The following is a 17,503-nucleotide window of genomic DNA, read 5'->3' as shown; positions in this document are numbered from 1 at the left end:
TCAGCTAATTCGCAATGTAAAGCGCCAAACTGGATATAACACATATGTGACTCTTGAATGTCTTAGAAAAATGTCTGCGTTTGCTGTGGTAATGGAGGAAGGAAAAAAGAAGAAAGGAGAAAGCAGAAGGGCCCTTGAATCTAGAAAATCTCAGCTGATCACTGAGAACTGGTCCTCGAAAGAGTCCTAGCTGGGGAGACCAGGTGCCTAGAACAAAGCCTTAAATGCCATGGGGCTGCAGGAGTAACCAGCAGGAGCCCTCCCAGCAGTTTGAGAAAAAGGGAGCCACTGTAATTTTTCACATCTCCAGAGGACCGGGACAAGGTGCTAAGGTTTACCCGAGGAAATCACATCCTAAGTGGGAAAGAAAAATCAGGTTTGTCCTACTTGGAGCTTTTGCCGCACTGAAAAGAAAGTTCAGCAGGTCCTTGTGTTGAAAGTATCTGACCTCGCTGAGCCCTGTTCTCCTGCAGCTGCCTGCCTTCCCGCCGAAGGATTTTGAGACCAAAACGAGTGACTAAGGGCCATATGTATGAACTATTTTGGAGGTAGCACACTGCCCGATTTGCAGAATTGGACCATTTGAGATCACAAAAAAGCATTTGTAATATACAAAAGCCAAATTGTGAATCCGTAACTTGCTAACGAATTGCAATTTGGCTTTGAAAATCGGTGTTTGGAATGGGTGCGTTTAGGGCACACCTTTCAAATACTGAATCGCATTGGTATGTGTTAGTGTTTTGTGACCCAATTCCAGTTGCAAAATATTAATATTTTACTAACACCTCGAAAGCGGTGGTAATCCATTGGCAAAAGGGCAGAGGTCCTCAAAGGATGCCGTACCCTTTGAAAATGTACAAAAATATATATTTTTTAAGAGACGGCCGTGGTCCTACGGTCCACTGCCTACTCTTAAAAAATGAGACATACAAGTTTCAATTTTTTTTAAACACATCCTGTTTTCCTTAAAGGAAAATGAGCTGCCTCTTATTTTTAATGCTTTATTTAAAAGCAGTCACAGACATGGTGGTCTGCTCACCCCAGCAGGCCACCATCCCAGTGATGGCAGCGTTTCCTAGAGAGTCATAAATTGCAATCTACCTCATTAATATTTATGGGTTAGGCAAATGTGTGACCCTGTCAGCAATCTCTATTTTTTTAGATACATTCTTTAGTACATTAGGTATTGTGATTTCCTACCTTCAATTCGGTAAGAATCGCAATTTGTAAATCACAAATTCCTAATTTTTGTACAGGTGACCCTAAGTTTTAAAAAAAACCTTTTACAGTGGTGAGGCAGTGATGTATCCCAGCAGCAAAGTGACCTCAGTGGCTACGAAATTCAGCTTTGCCCTGCACCAAAACTAATTACTACAGGAGGAGCACAAAGTCGATTAATATAAATCTGAAGGTCCCTTGCTAGCCTAAGCCTTGGATTTTACCCCATTGGAAGACTTTGAACTGCAGAGAAAAGAGTAAAAACTTTGACCAGCAAGACCCTGTTGGTGTATCTGGCCTTCGCTCCATCCCAATCAGCTTTAAATTACCTCTAGACCCTGGTCAAACCATTATTTTTCAAAGGCGCTTTACTTTTTTTAGGGTCATTTTTGCCTATTTATTTTTATTTGTATTCCTGTATACCCTTATCCTATCTTAATAGTGTTGGTATCATCTGGCCTGATGACTTTTTCTCTATTTATCTTAACTGGTTAGGGAACTTTACTGTGTGCTATTGGCTTTGAAATTGTCATACAGCTTGAATTTAACGGGTATCCCCCATGGGAATTGCCTGCAGCTTGTGCCATACCTACCAGGGATAATACAGAGTGTCACTCATACTTATGTGGAGTCTTAACTAGTATTTATCTATTAAGCAGGTAAGAGTTTTCCATTCCCTGTTTAATAACCCACTTACTGACACTATGCTTTTTTTCTGCGCTTTTCCTAGGAATCTCTGAAGTAACAGTAATCGAGGTCAGACTACTTCGTGGGTGCATTTATTCTAGGCAAAAGGAAAAGTTGCGCAACTTGTCCACAGATAAAAAGAAATGGGAATTAGGAATATGAAGGCATTTGCACAAGGTCACACAATATGGACAACTGGGAAAAAACATTTCTTCTCGATTCTCTTACCGCCACATTTTTCATCTTCGTGAAAACCTGTGAGCTTTCCCTTGAGTACGTGTTAATTTCGTACACATTAGAAGTCAGTGTGTTTGGTACTAAAATCATAATGTCCACACTTCCATGGTGGCTAATCAAAAGGTAGCTCGTACCATTCGTACCATTTGTGCTGCTTGTGGAATGGAGCTCACAGATGTTGCTGCAGTGCATAGAGATTTTAGCTGAGGAATTCTAGCACATTAACAAACATTTTAAAAGGATATTGGAAACCGATTTTGTACATATATGATGTTTGTAAATTAAAAATTGGACAAAAAGTTGTAGTTGAAAACTTAGTTGCGTCGTTCACATTTGAAATGCAAATACAAGATGGTATTTTACTTATTAATATGTAAACATAGCACAAATTATATGGAATTCGTTTACACCATTGTTTTTCAGTTGCGAACAACATTTACTCAATTTACCTATCATGCAAGCAATAACATTGGTGTATATGGTTTGGACCTGTTTTTTTGGGGGGGGAGTGGGGGGTTGCACCAGGGCACATGTGCACACTCTTAATAGATAAAATTGTCAAACTGACGTTATGATCACCCAAGTGTAGTAGGGACATGAGTTGTAGCCGGTGCTTAATTAGAGCTGGTCGGTGGGTGCAGAGGGGACTCACCGGCGCTCATTTTTTAAAACAGCCCTCGTTTTCCTCAATAGACTTCGATCAATGAAAAAGAGGGAGAGAAAAAAACAAAAGAGAAAACATGGGGGAAGGAAAAACTGAAAACCCATGACAAAAGGAGAAAGCTAGGATAAAAAAGAGAACCTGCAAGTGTGAGACAAAGAGGCAGGAAGATCCTGGTGGAGGTTTAAACTTTAAAGAAGCATTAGATGGAATCAGGATTTCACAGCCTTGGTATTCAGCACCCTGACATTGGATAGCACCGGCTGTGGGCTTCTGAGCAAAACTTTGGGCCCCTGCAATATTCTTCTACAAATTAAACAGCGATTCTAACCACCAGGAATGATCCACAAAGGGAACATTATTTCATGAACAATATATGGAAAATGTGTATTGATCTGGGCATACAGATTTGATTGATCTGACAGAACAGTGAAAGAAATCCATTCACTTTCAATACTGATTTACACAGATGAACAACACTTTAAAAAGTCACTATCAACCCGGCGTAGGTTCACTATTTTCATGTTCTCTGAGATCTATAATCTGGAACCTACAAGCCCTACTCTTCAAGAATACTTGCCTTTTTGGGAATTTGCAATACTGCTTTTCTCTAATAGGTCCTCTATTGTGGCCAATAAGTTGAAAAAGTCACACATTTACCTTATAAATGCAGTCGACCACCATACAATGACGGACTGGGGATCGCGGATATTGTACTTTTGGGATACTCAGATGATTCCAATTAATGTCTGGGTGTTTGGGGACAGAAATGATCAGACTTTCAGGCTAGAATTCCCCAGGATCACCAAGATTCAGTTGCAGTGGTAGTACCATGCATAGAGGGTTCACTCCTGAAACCCCTTTTGTGGCATGGTTGATAGCTCACCCAAGCGTCACAGCAGAACAGGTTCAGAGCATGGGACATAACTGGCATTAGAGAGCTGGGGAACATCTGGGAACACAATCACATTAAATCCCATCCATCAGCCAAATTGTCATTCCTCAATTTAACCCTTAAAAACCAAAAAGGACTATGAAGCAACTAGGGAAGGATGAAGTTTCCAGAGTACACATGTCACTAGTCCTACCAATTCAAGGTCTAAAAGCCTCATTCGCACTATTTCATCACGCCTCCACATCATGCAATTTAAGTACATCTGCTGAGCTTAAAAGTAACCTGAAAAGCCTTGGAAAGTGAAAGGACACCTTTATACACATTATATGAGACGCATAACAGTAGTTGGGACCTGAATCCACGCTATCGGATTGCCCTACCACTCATGATTGCTGTTACAAATGCAGAATACACTCGAAAGGGTGAGGGCTGGTCCGGCTCTACTGAACCCCAAAACTGCCATGCCGGTATTCATGGACAAAATGGGAGGACCCAGACACTTAATGAGAGGGGTACAACAGTTTTAAAACGAGAGTTTGAACAATACTTGGATACGGACACCAGATTCCCTTTGTCTGAAGGGTTAGGTGCCACAGCTGAAGAGGCAGTATATAGAGCCAGAGGATGCCAGGAACCAATATTTCCATAACATACCTCTACTTTGAAACAAGGCCAGACCAAAATCCTGCAAATAAAAGATTAGGACATATCTGTGGGTGCCTGAGGTATATGAAATGGGAAATGCGATCTTTTGCTGCAGATTGTGGCAGCTAAAATGTAATAAAAAGAGTTCTATAAAAAGAAAAGGTCAGAAGTGTGACGTGGTTGCAGATCTGTGGTCTCGGCGTTCGGCTTATGTAAACCTATTACCTGAAAATGAAACTTGACGGCCGAACAAGTGGGGGGGGGGGTGAGTGAACTGTCACTCAGAGCTCACGGTGGCGGGTGGAAGTAACCAGAGCGACCCTCGCTGGAGGGAAGCAGCGTGGAGTGCATGTAGACCTCGGGTGTGGGGTGAGCGCGGTGTGTTGGGGTGGTGGGGTGTGAGAGGGGGTGGAGGGGGAAAGGGGGCTGGCGGAAAGGTCAGGATGCAGAAACATGCTGCTTCTGCAGTGACCACCAGAGAGTCGGGGGGCTTTGAGGGAAGTGGGGTTCCAGTGCACCTGTTCACGTGAAAAAGTGTTACTGTGTTTGCTCAATGCATGGCTCCAGAGTGTCTACAGAGTTAAATGCTACTACACAATCTCACAACTGACTCAAGCTCACGGCTAGTGTGATAAACTGAACCTAAGGCAGGCTTTATATTCCTTGGAGAATAAACTCTTCTAATACAATCACACCGTGGCTGAGTACAACACTTCGTTGTCTAGTTGCATCGTGTGACTAATACAAGTTTGTGAAGTAAAATCCTCGTGCTGACCAGTCGATGTTCGACCGTGTTATCGGTGTCCCAGCTCAGACAGACCTGAATTGACCAACTGTTGACTATGGCTGTTTAAACAAAACAAGAAAACGCCGACGACCATCATCATAAGTTGGAGGAATTAACCAACTATTTTCGGGCTCGAACGGCCTGGGTTGTTATGCTTATTACTAGACCCAAATAAATACTGAAACGGTGTATATGTTCAGCTGGTGATAAGGAAATAAATGGGACCCCAGATAAGCAAAATTCCACCATCTTTCGGGTTCAATAACCTAATAGGCTCGACAGGTGTAAGCTGTTAATCGCAGCCTCCAACTCGGCGCCGGCTCGCTGGTTACCAGTGACGCCTGGGCTGGTATTCTGTGATTCGGCAACACGAAGATAACTGTTGATGAATATTAATAACTGGATTTCCATAATGTGCAAACTACAGTTGATGTTGTCATTACCCGGCATGTTTAATAGCAGATGCGACTAATATCCAGCGCTATTGCTCCTCTTTCATCATCCTAGAAAGCAGGTATTGAACCCTAGCACTTCATAGATCCATTCCCTCAACCGAGCTCCAATAGAAAGGATGAAAGTCTGAGCCAGCTCTGCCGAGTTTCAAACGGGCAGCACATAAGTGACCTAAGACCTCATGGTAACTGTGCCCAAGACCTTTCCTTCTGACTCTGATAACTGCAGGAGCTGCTACACACTGGCTTTCCAAACCCAATGGATCCTTCCACAAAAGGCAAACACTGCACTGCACTGCACTGCGCGCACTGTGCACTTGCAGTATGTGAACCCTGACAGGCACATTTAGGAATCTGTCCTCCATGGCAGCAATCTGTGGAACTGGTGAGATGTCTGGGTAAGTTCAGGAGCTTTGCATAATCAAGTGTGATCCACTTCAAGGAACTGCCAGTGCCCCACTCCGTAGAGCACGGAATGCCGAGGACTGGTCTTTTTTCTAGGCCCATCTAGGTTTCACAGGACAGGGAATTGAGCCCAAGGATGTTAGGTGATTTGCCCAGGACCACACAATTAGATCAAGTGTGAAACGTGATATTAGAATTTAGCAATTGCAGGCTCATCCTTGCTCTCTGTGTCCTATTTGCTTTCATCAGTCAAATCCCATTGTCGTGTATTGTTAGCAAGCCCTGGAACCTTGAGCTGTGTCACTGGAGATAACTGTGGACGCCATCCATACAGCATGTGCTGCCAGGCAATGCATTCATTGTAATTGACGGAATATTGGTGTCAGGAGGAGGAAAGCTTGAACCACCATTTCTAATAGATATCAATGTTTTTGTCTTAAAAAAGAATTGCTCAGTACCTCCTTCATCTCCTCCCACTCCTCTAGCCCTTCTTCTTTTCTTTTATCCCCCTCCCTCTAGTTCTCTTAATTTCTCTTTCATTAATCCCTATTTCTCTTTACCATCTATCTGTCTTTTTCTTATTTTCCATCTTTTGCTTCCTTCCTACCTCCTTTTAGATCAGCCTCACTCTCCCGTCCTTCTCTATACTTCCTCTTTCACTGCCTCTATCTCACTTTGTATTTCCCTCTTCAGCAATCCTGTCATCTGCACACTTAAATCCCTATTTTTCTGCTCCGTTCTCTTTCTCCTCTGCCTCTCCCTGTCACTCCCTTCTTTTGCCACATTGTCGCTCGATCATATTGCATGATATAACGCATATTATGTATTATGTGACCGAGCTTTATACTATCACAGGCTATGTTTTCATACATATAGCCTGAATGGGCATTCAAGTGATTCTTTTTTTAATCTACGTGTATATATGCTCCCTTGACAACCTTACTTCTATCTGGGGAGAGCACCATATAATTCAATGTTTACTTGATTGAATGAGGTTTACTTGTGATTCATTTGAGAAGGTGTCTTTGGTGCGACGGAAGATTAAAAAACGAGATTAAATTGAAGACAACAGATGATTGTGCTGCAACCTGGTGTGATTAATGGGAATACACAGCAGAAGGAATAGCTAAGTCAGATTTCATTATGAAGAAAAGCAACTAGGCTTAATGCCCCAAGTCTAAATAAGCAGGTCTTAAACATGTAAGCATGTCCAGAACCCGCTCCTTAAATTAAAAACACTCCTTTTTAATCAGTTTCTTCTCTTTAATTATTCGAAGCAGTGATAGGCTGGTGCCAGTAGTCTGTGGATTCTGAGATATACCGACTAATACAATGGGGAGACCCATTTGATCGCTTCACTGATACAACAAGACCTGCCGTAGACAGATGGGCTACACCTGAAATAGGCTTGCCAGGGGTAGTACGTGCTATACAGAGGCAATTCTAGTAAAATAATTTTTAGTTGTTGCATTATCAATTTAAAAAAATGCAAAAGTCTACACTTTTTTCGTATGCAAGACTTTAAAGTGCTGTTAGGCTCTCGGGGGTTGTTTATCCGATGCGAGAAGCAAGCATTCAAATACAAGCAGTAGGGGGTAAAAATACCTTTCTACATGTGAGTTTGACCTAATAAAGAGAATGCTAGGTTGCCGGGACATCGCGTGAGCACAAACGTGTGTGTGTATATGTATTTTTGTGAATGTGTATGAATTTTCATGTGTGTATATGTCTATGCTTTGTCAGATTAGGAGGCAGGGGGTTTAGAAAAAAGGGAGATTGACCCATTGACCTAAACTGGCCTACAAAAGTGCCTTCCTTCTTCCAGATGGAGTCTTCCCTGGAAGAGCGGATCATATCCCCTCAGTCTCCATTCAGAATGAGCCATGCAATGTCAATGCATATGCTCGGTTATTTAACATAGGGCTACCATATTTGACAGATTAGGGAACAGAGGTACATGGAGATACAGTAAATAATCTAAATTCACACAATTTGTGAAGTGAGCACTCTGGCATTACATTTCAAAGAAGTCTCAGGGCTGCTAGACTGGCACCTGATGTAGTAGCTAGAAGCATTGAGCACTCTACAAACCTTAAATAGGATAAATGAAATGCAATAGTACTGGGATGTTCTGGTTCCTTTCACAGTACTTACCTACTGGGCCAGGTCTCAATTACAAAGAAGAGTTATTGTAAAGTATACAGGAGGTGAGTTCACGTTTCATGACCATCTGCTATCATATCTTACCTGTGGATATTCATTTCCCGAGGCGGGCGCCTTGCCTTGTCGTAGGCCACTTTGGCAAACAACCCTGCCATGATGACAAAGGCAATAACCCCACAACTAATGTACACTGTAGTGTTGGTCTTGTCCTTCTCAGGGTCATATTCAACCTCCGGGTTCACTGTGGTGACCTTGGTGATGGCAGATTCGCTCCACACGGGGCTTCTGCAAGCGGGCTGGTCCAGCCTCTTGCTTTTGGTGTCACAGCAGAACCGGTAGGAGCACGTTCCACAGCAGTAGCGATGGGCAGTGTTGTTACAGTCAAACTCTTTGTCCCACTGGCCACTGACATCATAGTAGCCCATGCACTTGTCATAGTTGAAAACTATGGGGGGCTTGACCTTGCGGGTGACTACAACAGGAGGGAGAGCCGTGCTGTTGATGTCTTTCCCCTTGGGAGAGTTGGCTGGTCTTCTGGCCGGCCCCAAGTTCTTGGCCCCTTTTGTCCTGGCCCCCGCATCACAAGGGCCCATCACATTCAAGGGGTCCAGGTAGATCAAAAGAAGCAAAAAGTGATACCTTTTCATGGTGAGCTGTCTGGCGATTGGCTAATCTTCCTTTTCAAGGCTAAAGAGGACCAACTTTCGGACTTCCTTACAACTGGAAAGTAATTCGCAAATCCCAACTGTTTATATTCCTTTCACAAGAGGCGAGGATCACAAGATTCCGGCTGTCTGTCTTCTTGGAGGCCTCGACACTTTCACGGCACACCACGTGGTCAACGAGTTCCTGCCGCCTGTGCTTGGACAGAGGGCGCTCTAGCTTTTTGGCCCCCAGAGTTTCATACCAGTGGATGCGCCTTTCCTCTGCTCCCTAGCCGCGAGCTCTGGGAAGAAGCCATGATCGAGAGGGGAGGCGGCGTGCTCCAAATCCGCAGGAACCCCAATACGTCGGATGGCGAATCCTGCTGGCCGAGGGGCTCCAAAGTTTGCGCTCGAGGTTGGATTCCAGCAGATGATCCCAGGAAGAAGTTGTGGAAGCAAACCATCCTGGGAGAGAAGGAGAGATAGGAACACTATTTTCAAAGACCGATTCCCAGCATTATGCAAATACATGAGTTTTAATTAAGGTTTTTGTATATCAAGTCTCCAGCGAGCCCTGCGATGGTTAAAAGACAGATGAAAGCAGAAATTATTCAGGACATGTCAAGTGAAAACATACACTTGTGCAGTTTGCAGAACAATTACATTGCTACCGTGGGCGATTTTTTGCATTAGGGCTCGGAGAAAGGATTAGTAAGAAAAAAACACGAAATAGCGTGTCTCTGGTGTGCTCGTTGCGCCAGAGAGACACCGGTGCTTGAGAAGGAAGCATGAGCAATGACATGAAGGGGACGCAGAAAGAAAAGGCTGAAAGCACCCGTGCCTCTTGGAATTGCAGCAACTGACTGTAGAGACGCTGTAAGGGACCACACGGGCAGACTTAACAAATGCGCGGCCAGGCTGGGGCAACAGAACTCAGACTGAAATGTTCCCATGTGGGCCCAAGATGAGACCCCGTTAGAACGCCTTTACGCACCTAGCATCCTTATTTGCAAACGCCGTACATGGTAACGGGGGACCACTCAATTTTATTCGTTACCCATTCGTTTACATTACCTTACAGCCCGTTTAATCGCACTCGTAGAATCTAACGTGCTCCTTTTTGAACTGCACTATGTGGGTACCAGACGTGACCCCGGTGCACTATCAGACACTACCCTGCAAGATATGTCTGCTGAGGGCAGCTCCAGACTGTCGGGAGACAGACGGAAAGGGGCAAGAAAAGTCCCACTTTTAACGGCGAAATAAAAATCTGAGAGGCTATCCCTCCGGAAAGGAGCAGGGCAGCTGCGGAGCTGCGTGCGGTCTCCCCGCAGCTGTCCCCGCGCGCTCCCCACTTACCATCATTGCCTGGGACTGCAGATGTTGTGGTGCTGGGAGGACCGCTCCTGCATGAATGGAAAATCCTGCTGCCTGCACTCGAGCGCGCGGCGGAGAGGGGGAGATGCCTTAGGCACGCCCACATCTTCCCGGCGTCTCTCCCTGCATCACTCCGAGAGCCACGTCACCAAGGCGAAGCCCTAGCTCAGAAACGTCCCTCAGCCAGTTACCTTTCCCAAGGTTCACACCTGTTCGTGTGTTTATATTATTATTGAGGACATGTTGTACATGATTCGTGGCTTCTCAGTATCTGACAGTGCTGACAGGAGGTTTGCGCGTCCCTCCCAAGACACCGCTGGGACGGCGGTGGTTCATGCGATGGCAACGTCTGGGTACCACGCTGTATTCCTAGTCGAGTCATGGGACTTGATTTATAACCTTAAACCCATCCGTCTTTGAACCCGTGTGATCCTCCTGGGAAAACCACGACATGCCCAGGTCTCTCGAATGTGACAAACGGAAGCGCCTAGAAGTCAAGTAAAGCCAGTTTAAGTGCTGCAAAATAGCAACACGATGGCATGTTGAACAGCTTCTTCGCGCTTAATGATAAGTTGGCAGAGGTGCACTCCCACTACCCCTCTTCCAACCAAACCAACATTACTACTCACGTTATGTAAATCCAGTGGCTGTGAACATTAAAATGCACATCGTGTAAAGGACACGCGCAGCGATGTTATGTAATTATTTTCACTGTAGATGGGCTGCGCGCGGCAGGCAAATGACGTCTGTTTTCACAGAGAACAAGGAGGTGTACTCAGCAACGGCAGCCAATACTTTCTTACAGCTCCTCTGCAGCGCTACATTCCCGGCAAAGCTGGCAGCGTGGAAAGCGTGTGTTGTTGAAAAGAGGCTCGAGGAGCTTCTATCTTGTCCATGAGATGGGAAACCCCCTGCTGCTCTGCTTTATTGTAGGGGGACAAGGTCAAAATATTTCAAGGTCCAACATCCATATGGGACGCACGCTAGCGCGTCTTAAGAAAGAACAATACATATGTCGCTAAGTATGACTTTGCTTTGCACAGCAAGAACAAGACAGGAGCAGCTCTGGCTCCCGCATCCTTCTGGAAGGGGGTGGGGCGCGAGACGCAGATACGTTGCTTCAAAAAGAGAGGTAGATGCATATGTGCATTCAGTTAACCGGTATATTTGCTTTTGGATGGAGTAATTGATCTTATAGCAGGTAATCCGCAGAAAATAAGTCTATCTCCACCTTATGGAAAAATTGACTATCTTGTCGGCACCAGTGCAACATATATTTCGGGGTGACCAACGCCGGACGTGAAAAGACATTATTTGAAATAATGAAATGAGGGGTGGAGGGGCTCTAAAAGAGGGGGGGGTGGATTAATTAAGGGCTTGGCATAAATACATCTAAGCTAAAAACCAGGCTTAGCATAGTGTGCCGCCTCTCTGGTATTTTGCTGTTTCTATCATTGCATTCAGATATATAACACAATAAGTAACATTCCACCTACAACAAGGCAGGACATTTGGAGTTAACAGGGGTTGTTAGTTGCATAAGATAAATTGGCAACAACGATGCCATAGTTATATAGAATATTGAAAATGCTTACATTCTGAAATGATGAGACTTAAGGAAGTAATACGAGTCTCTTTCAAGTTAGCTCAAAGGCAGTGAAGCGTGGTATTGCTTCAGAGATAAGATTATTTTTTCACCATGAGGGTGAGGGCAAAACTGGAGAGCCTGATAGGGACCCCTCTCAGAACCTGCTTTTTAGAGCAGCTGGTGCTGAGCTTAGGCAGGACCCAGCCCACTTAAAGCCCTGCCTAAAACCTCAGATTTTCACAAGCACTCGGTTTTCAGAAAGGAGCTGAAATCCCTTCTCTTCAAACAGCCCCTAATGCATCATCAATGGTGTTTACCAGGATCGGATTGGGACAGATAATAAGCCCAGCCACCAAAATAAAAGTCTCCCCCACAATAGCAAATTGGATAGCTAAAAAAAGTGTCCCGTCTTTGCAATTCAGGGCATTTTTGAACCTTTGAAGACACTCTGTATAATTGTTTTGCAAGGTATGGAAGGCTGCAGGCAATGTTTGTTGTAACAGTAGGGAAATCAACAGTAAAAACTGGCCAACAGACCATAAAAAAGGCCTACAAACAGACAGAAAACGGTCCGATACAGTGACCTGTCAGGCCAGTGCAGATTACCATATAGGTCGATTCTATCCCCTCAGGCTTTGGGTTCACTGGTAGAAATGCGATTTAAATATATTTTATACCGCTAATCACATGTTGTAAACAAGTAACCGAAGCACCTTTGATTTGGAGCATTTTAATTAGTCTCCGGATCCTTATTTCTCTGGGCAAGTGCACACGTGTGATTGACTCGAGTTTACTATCAGGGGCATATACGCTCAAATAGCATCATCATACTGCTCATGAATGACAGGTTTACATTACTTACCATCATGGTAGCAGGTGTTTGCTTGTATATTTTTTATCGTTTCATGTGACTCTTGCTTCAATGGCACAACAACTTTTCTTAGTGTGCATTGACTGGCTGGAGAGAGCGGGCCATAATAGGGTGTACATATAATTTTTTTATTTAGGGAGCCAGGATAAACTTTCGTTTTTCCTCCAAACACAACTGCCTGCCGTCCACGGAAGAACACACTTGGATTCCTTTTCAAATCAATTTTACACAATACAGGTAATTTTCCTAGCCGCTATGAAACATGAGTCATCTTGCCACTGGGGATTGTTGTGTTTTTTTTCTTTTTCTTTTTCTTTCTCTTTCTTTTTCGCTTTAAAGGTAGACACCTTAATAATTCAGGTGTCTCCAATTTATACAAAATAATTCTTGGATCACGCTCCAAATGGGCGGGGAATATTCTTGTCAATATCAAAAAGGACTAGCTATTTTAGGGGGGAAGAGGGGGGGGGGGAGACTCAATGAAGTACGCGTGCCAGCAAACCCATTGATTTGTTCATGAAGCCCTCACCCACCAACCTAGTTGGTGGCATACTTCATCATCGGGCCCACCACAGTGACACCGAATGTGTCCCGGGTGTGCTTCAACGCCAGATTACTGCGGAGCTGGTATATTTGCTGAGTGTGCAGTGTAGTGAGTGAGAAAGTGAAGGTTAAAAAGCTATACAGTGGGTCCCAGTACCCGAGGGTAAATGAGTAAACTTAAATTACTGGGCCCCTGTTAGCTACTAAAAAGGCAAACGGACGTAATGGAGTACGGATTATGACCTCCTGTGTCCTGTGTGGTCTACATGTTTCAGCCAGGCCTTTTGTTTTAAAACTGGCTTTCCTCAGGACCAAGTGAGTATGTGAATAAGGTGCAATAAAATAAAATACTAAATTATAGTGATGTGTTATTCTTTTTCTATGTGTCGCACGCCCTAACGTGCGTTTATATGTTAGAGGGGAATTCCCTCTTGCTTTGACAGGCTATTGGCTGTAAAAAGCTTCCTTGGGTCACCATGCAGAGAAAGAGACCGGAATTGCCGGTCTAGATCCTCCTTGGACCTGTCGTCCTTCTGCGGTGCCCGAAAAAAAAAATATACTTGCCATATACTTATGGACAACAATAATGGTGATGGCAACCCAGGTCCCTAGATATAACTTTTTGACCATAACTATGATTCACAACGGCCTATGGTACAATTTTCGATCGGTAGATCATACCATTATTTTCATTTTCAGAAACATCAGGCTCAGATCGCTGACAACACTTCTGTCTTGCACTTATGGTTAATGTGCAATTTTATTTCGGACCATCGGATTGAGATGTTCCTATTTGTAGGTGAGAATATTGTAGGGTTTACATTCTTGTGACACTGGATTACAACTAGGGTGGAACTTCTCCTCTTTCCCTCCAGTGCTTTACTTTGAGAAAAACCGGTACATGACGCTTTTTCTTCACTCCTCCTCTGGTTTCTCTGACATTATACTTTGTGAATCTGCACGACTTCTTGCTTTGGGTGCTTCTTTTTCCCCATTGGGCACCTGTTGGTGGAACTCGAACTTGTTAGCCAAATCATATAGGTGTGTACGAGTGTGGCACACATTTTCTATACAAATTGAAGCAATGCACGGGTGAGGGTGTGTTTGCTTTTTGGAATAACTACTGATGTGCCATTTGGCATGGTTTTATATCTTTATATTGTTAGGTCTATTGATGTAACCTTTAGTCATTTTTAATTTGTATGTAATGTATGTCATTGTTATTTTTTATTCATGAGGCAAACATGTTTATGTATGTTAAAATCTTTTGCAGCCCTGACGAAATTCCCAAGGCACTAAAGGGAATGAAATGCTTTGGCTGTGCCTATGTATCTTAAAAAGAGAAAATAAAAGAATCCAATAAAGAAAGAACAGAAGACTTACAAACTTCATGAACTTTTTTCACTATTTACGCCATTGAGTGCACCTCACAAATATTTTGTAAACTCTTTGTATGGTAGACATCCTTGGCAGTGGATGGTGAGCGTGGTTGCACCACACAAATTTATGAAACAGAGGAAGTTGATGTGCTAAACCTTGGTCTGCTGCTGTGTACTTTCGTTTTTTATATAGGTCAGTCTAACCCTGGAGAGTAGCGGTTCCTGGAGGGAGTGCTGTGGGGCGGTGTGGAGGAGGAGGAGCAGGGTGGGTGGTAGTAAACTCCGGCATACGGCCGATCGCAGTTAGGTAACGAAATAAATAAATAAACAAAACAAATTAAATTGCGCGCATTGCAACGCCAAATGCATTGCAGCGGGCACATTTTAATTTGTTTTATTTCTTTATTTCTTTACCTAACTCCGATTGGCCGTATGCTGGAGTTTACTACCCCCCACCCTTCCCCTGCCCCGCCTCACCGCCCCACAGCACTCCCTCCAGGAGCCGCTACTGACCCTGGAGTATAGTTTGCTTGGGAAGCCCACCAGAGCCACTCAGGTGAGGCCCCCAACCTCTACTCCGATTGCGGCCCAATACCTGGAAAAGGTTTGCTGTGTAATACTCCTTCAAGTTCATTTGCATGTTCAATAAAGAAATGATCATAATGTATTACAACATAACATTGTTTACACTACGTGGGATAAAATACAAAAGCCTCAGACAGCAGTGTAACCTGCAGCAATATAATATACACAATGTTCAAACAGGATGCCTCCCACCATCAAGGAAAATCTATAGGAAGGGCTATAGGTCAATGTCCTTATTCCAAGATTGTAAATTAGCAAATACAAGTTAAAAAAGACTTTAAATTATATCTTCTAAGAACAGCCAACGAAAGACAAATTAAAAACAACGCAGAAGAGACTAAGCTCGCACTCAAAAGATACAACAGATTGACTTTAAAGCTACCATTTCATTGATGAGAACAGCAGAGGTTGCAACTGGATTTTCAGTGTCATAACTATTGTCAAGTATTTGTTTTTGGAGGGAGTAGGGGGAGAACATTTTAAATAAATGCAAGTGTATGCAAGTTTCCATCACCATTTGATTCTAAAGATATTTATGATATGCATCACATGCATCTGTTTGTTCAGCTGTTGAAATGGAAGTATAAAAGTGTAGGTACTCCCTGTCCCAAGATACGTGTTTGGTTCTGAGAAGAGTAGGTGCTGTCTCATTAAAAGTAATGTTCCACTGCTGAGAAGAAACTAATACTCTCACATTCAAATTAAGGAAGATCAGATACTAAATATCAGCCTGAAAGAAATTGGGTTACTGGCGGACAGGGGTGAAATCCTACACAAGCACCAACCGCAATCGTTTTCAAGGTGGAGTCTCAAGCAAACCCCAATTTAACCTGTGCACAGACATCGAGTAGCTTGGCACAGAGCAGTCATGCCTAATTTAGAGGCAATGTGCAAAGCATTGTTTGAACCAGTGGTTTCCAGTGCTTGGCACCAGCACTTAATTGCTAACACTGGCACTTATGACACTCTGCCACGTGGTGGTTGTTAGAGCTGGCTATTTCTGGTAGGCTAAGGCTGACACCAAAGCCAGGCAGAAACCACCATTCTAGTCAGGGCAATGGAGTCACACGCCAAGATAACCCCTGCTCACCCCCTTTGTAGCTTGGCACGAGCAGTAAGGCTAAACTCGGAGGCAATGTGTAAAGCATTTGCGCCAGCACACAACAGCAACAAAATCCTAGGCACACCACAAAAGGAACTCCACACAAGGGTATATGAAAATAACTTTTGTATTGTCAAAACACATCAGATAGAAATCACACATGTACATTGTGCCAACTGGCACAGGCAATATTCACAAGGGATTATGTACAAGACAGGGCCACAAGGGCCACTGTCATAATCAGCACTTAGTAGAAATGAAATAGCACTTCTAGAACTTAGAATAAGTATAGCACAAAATAACAGTTATAAATCACAACCAGTAACTACTGGTAACAGGTAAGTACCACCTACGCAACCCTAACCACCTTAGGAGAATGTCACGCAGGGGACCAGGACCTCGCTAGGACCACCTGTACTGGAAAGAACAACCACCTAAGAATAAAATACACTTTTAGGGGTATCAGCAAGAACACATTACACATGATGCATCAAAACACATTCAGAGGTGTAGGGAAGGAAAAACACATGATGCATAAAACATACATTCAGCGGTGTAATAACAAGGCACATGATGCATCAAAAATACATTCAGAGGTGCAGGGAAGGAAAAACACATGATGCATAAACCAACACATTCAGAGGTGTAAAATCAAGGAAGACACATGATGCATAAAAACATTCAGAGGTGCCAGAACATAACTCAATAGCGCAAAAACACATGATGCCTAAAAACATTCAGAGGTGTAAGATCAAGGTGCGTAATCATATTAAATGCATTACATTCCCTAGCACTATATCACATTGTACAAAACTCACATTAGGCAATTACCATCACATAGATAATCATGTTGCGCCTAAATAAAGTCACGTACCAGCCCCCATCTAATAAAGGGACTAAAAGGGCCCTGTGTCCAGAATGTCAGGGTGCGCTGCCAATGCAGCGCCAGTCAGGGGTGCGCCACCGGCGCAAAACCTAAACGTTGCAGGTGCCCACTACTTGCTGGGTACCTGAGGACAATCCCAAGCGCCTAAACGGTGCAGCTGCCCACTAATTGCTGGGCAGCTGGGACATCATAACTGCAACAGGGCCCTCACTGGCCCTCAGAACGGAACTGCGCCAACTGTTGGAGCCAACTGACTCAGAAAACACTCGTGTCCTCGTTGAAGCTCTCTCTGACATAACACATGCCCCATTGTGCAGAACGTGGGAGCCACACAGGCTCTAAAACTATGTGTCCCCAGGGCCCTCTAGATGAGGACAA

At 43.9% G+C, this 17,503-nt stretch overlaps 1 protein-coding gene across 1 annotated transcript in view; it reads right to left on the bottom strand.

The window, feature by feature from the left end:
* SHISA6 (shisa family member 6) overlaps positions 1 to 9,034 on the bottom strand; it is a 1,259,921-nt gene extending 1,250,887 nt beyond the window's left edge. The window contains exon 1 of the mRNA XM_078654720.1: positions 8,235 to 9,034. Within this exon, the coding sequence (XP_078510846.1) occupies positions 8,235 to 8,797 (563 nt within the window). The 5' untranslated portion in view covers positions 8,798 to 9,034. The remainder of the gene's footprint in view (positions 1 to 8,234) is intronic.
* Between the last annotated feature and the right edge of the window lie 8,469 nt (positions 9,035 to 17,503).

This window comes from Lissotriton helveticus, chromosome 7, assembly GCF_964261635.1.
Source record: "Lissotriton helveticus chromosome 7, aLisHel1.1, whole genome shotgun sequence".
NCBI lineage: Eukaryota > Metazoa > Chordata > Amphibia > Caudata > Salamandridae > Lissotriton > Lissotriton helveticus.
The sequence above is the reverse complement of the archived record's forward strand: the minus strand, read 5'-3'. Positions and strand labels throughout refer to the sequence as shown.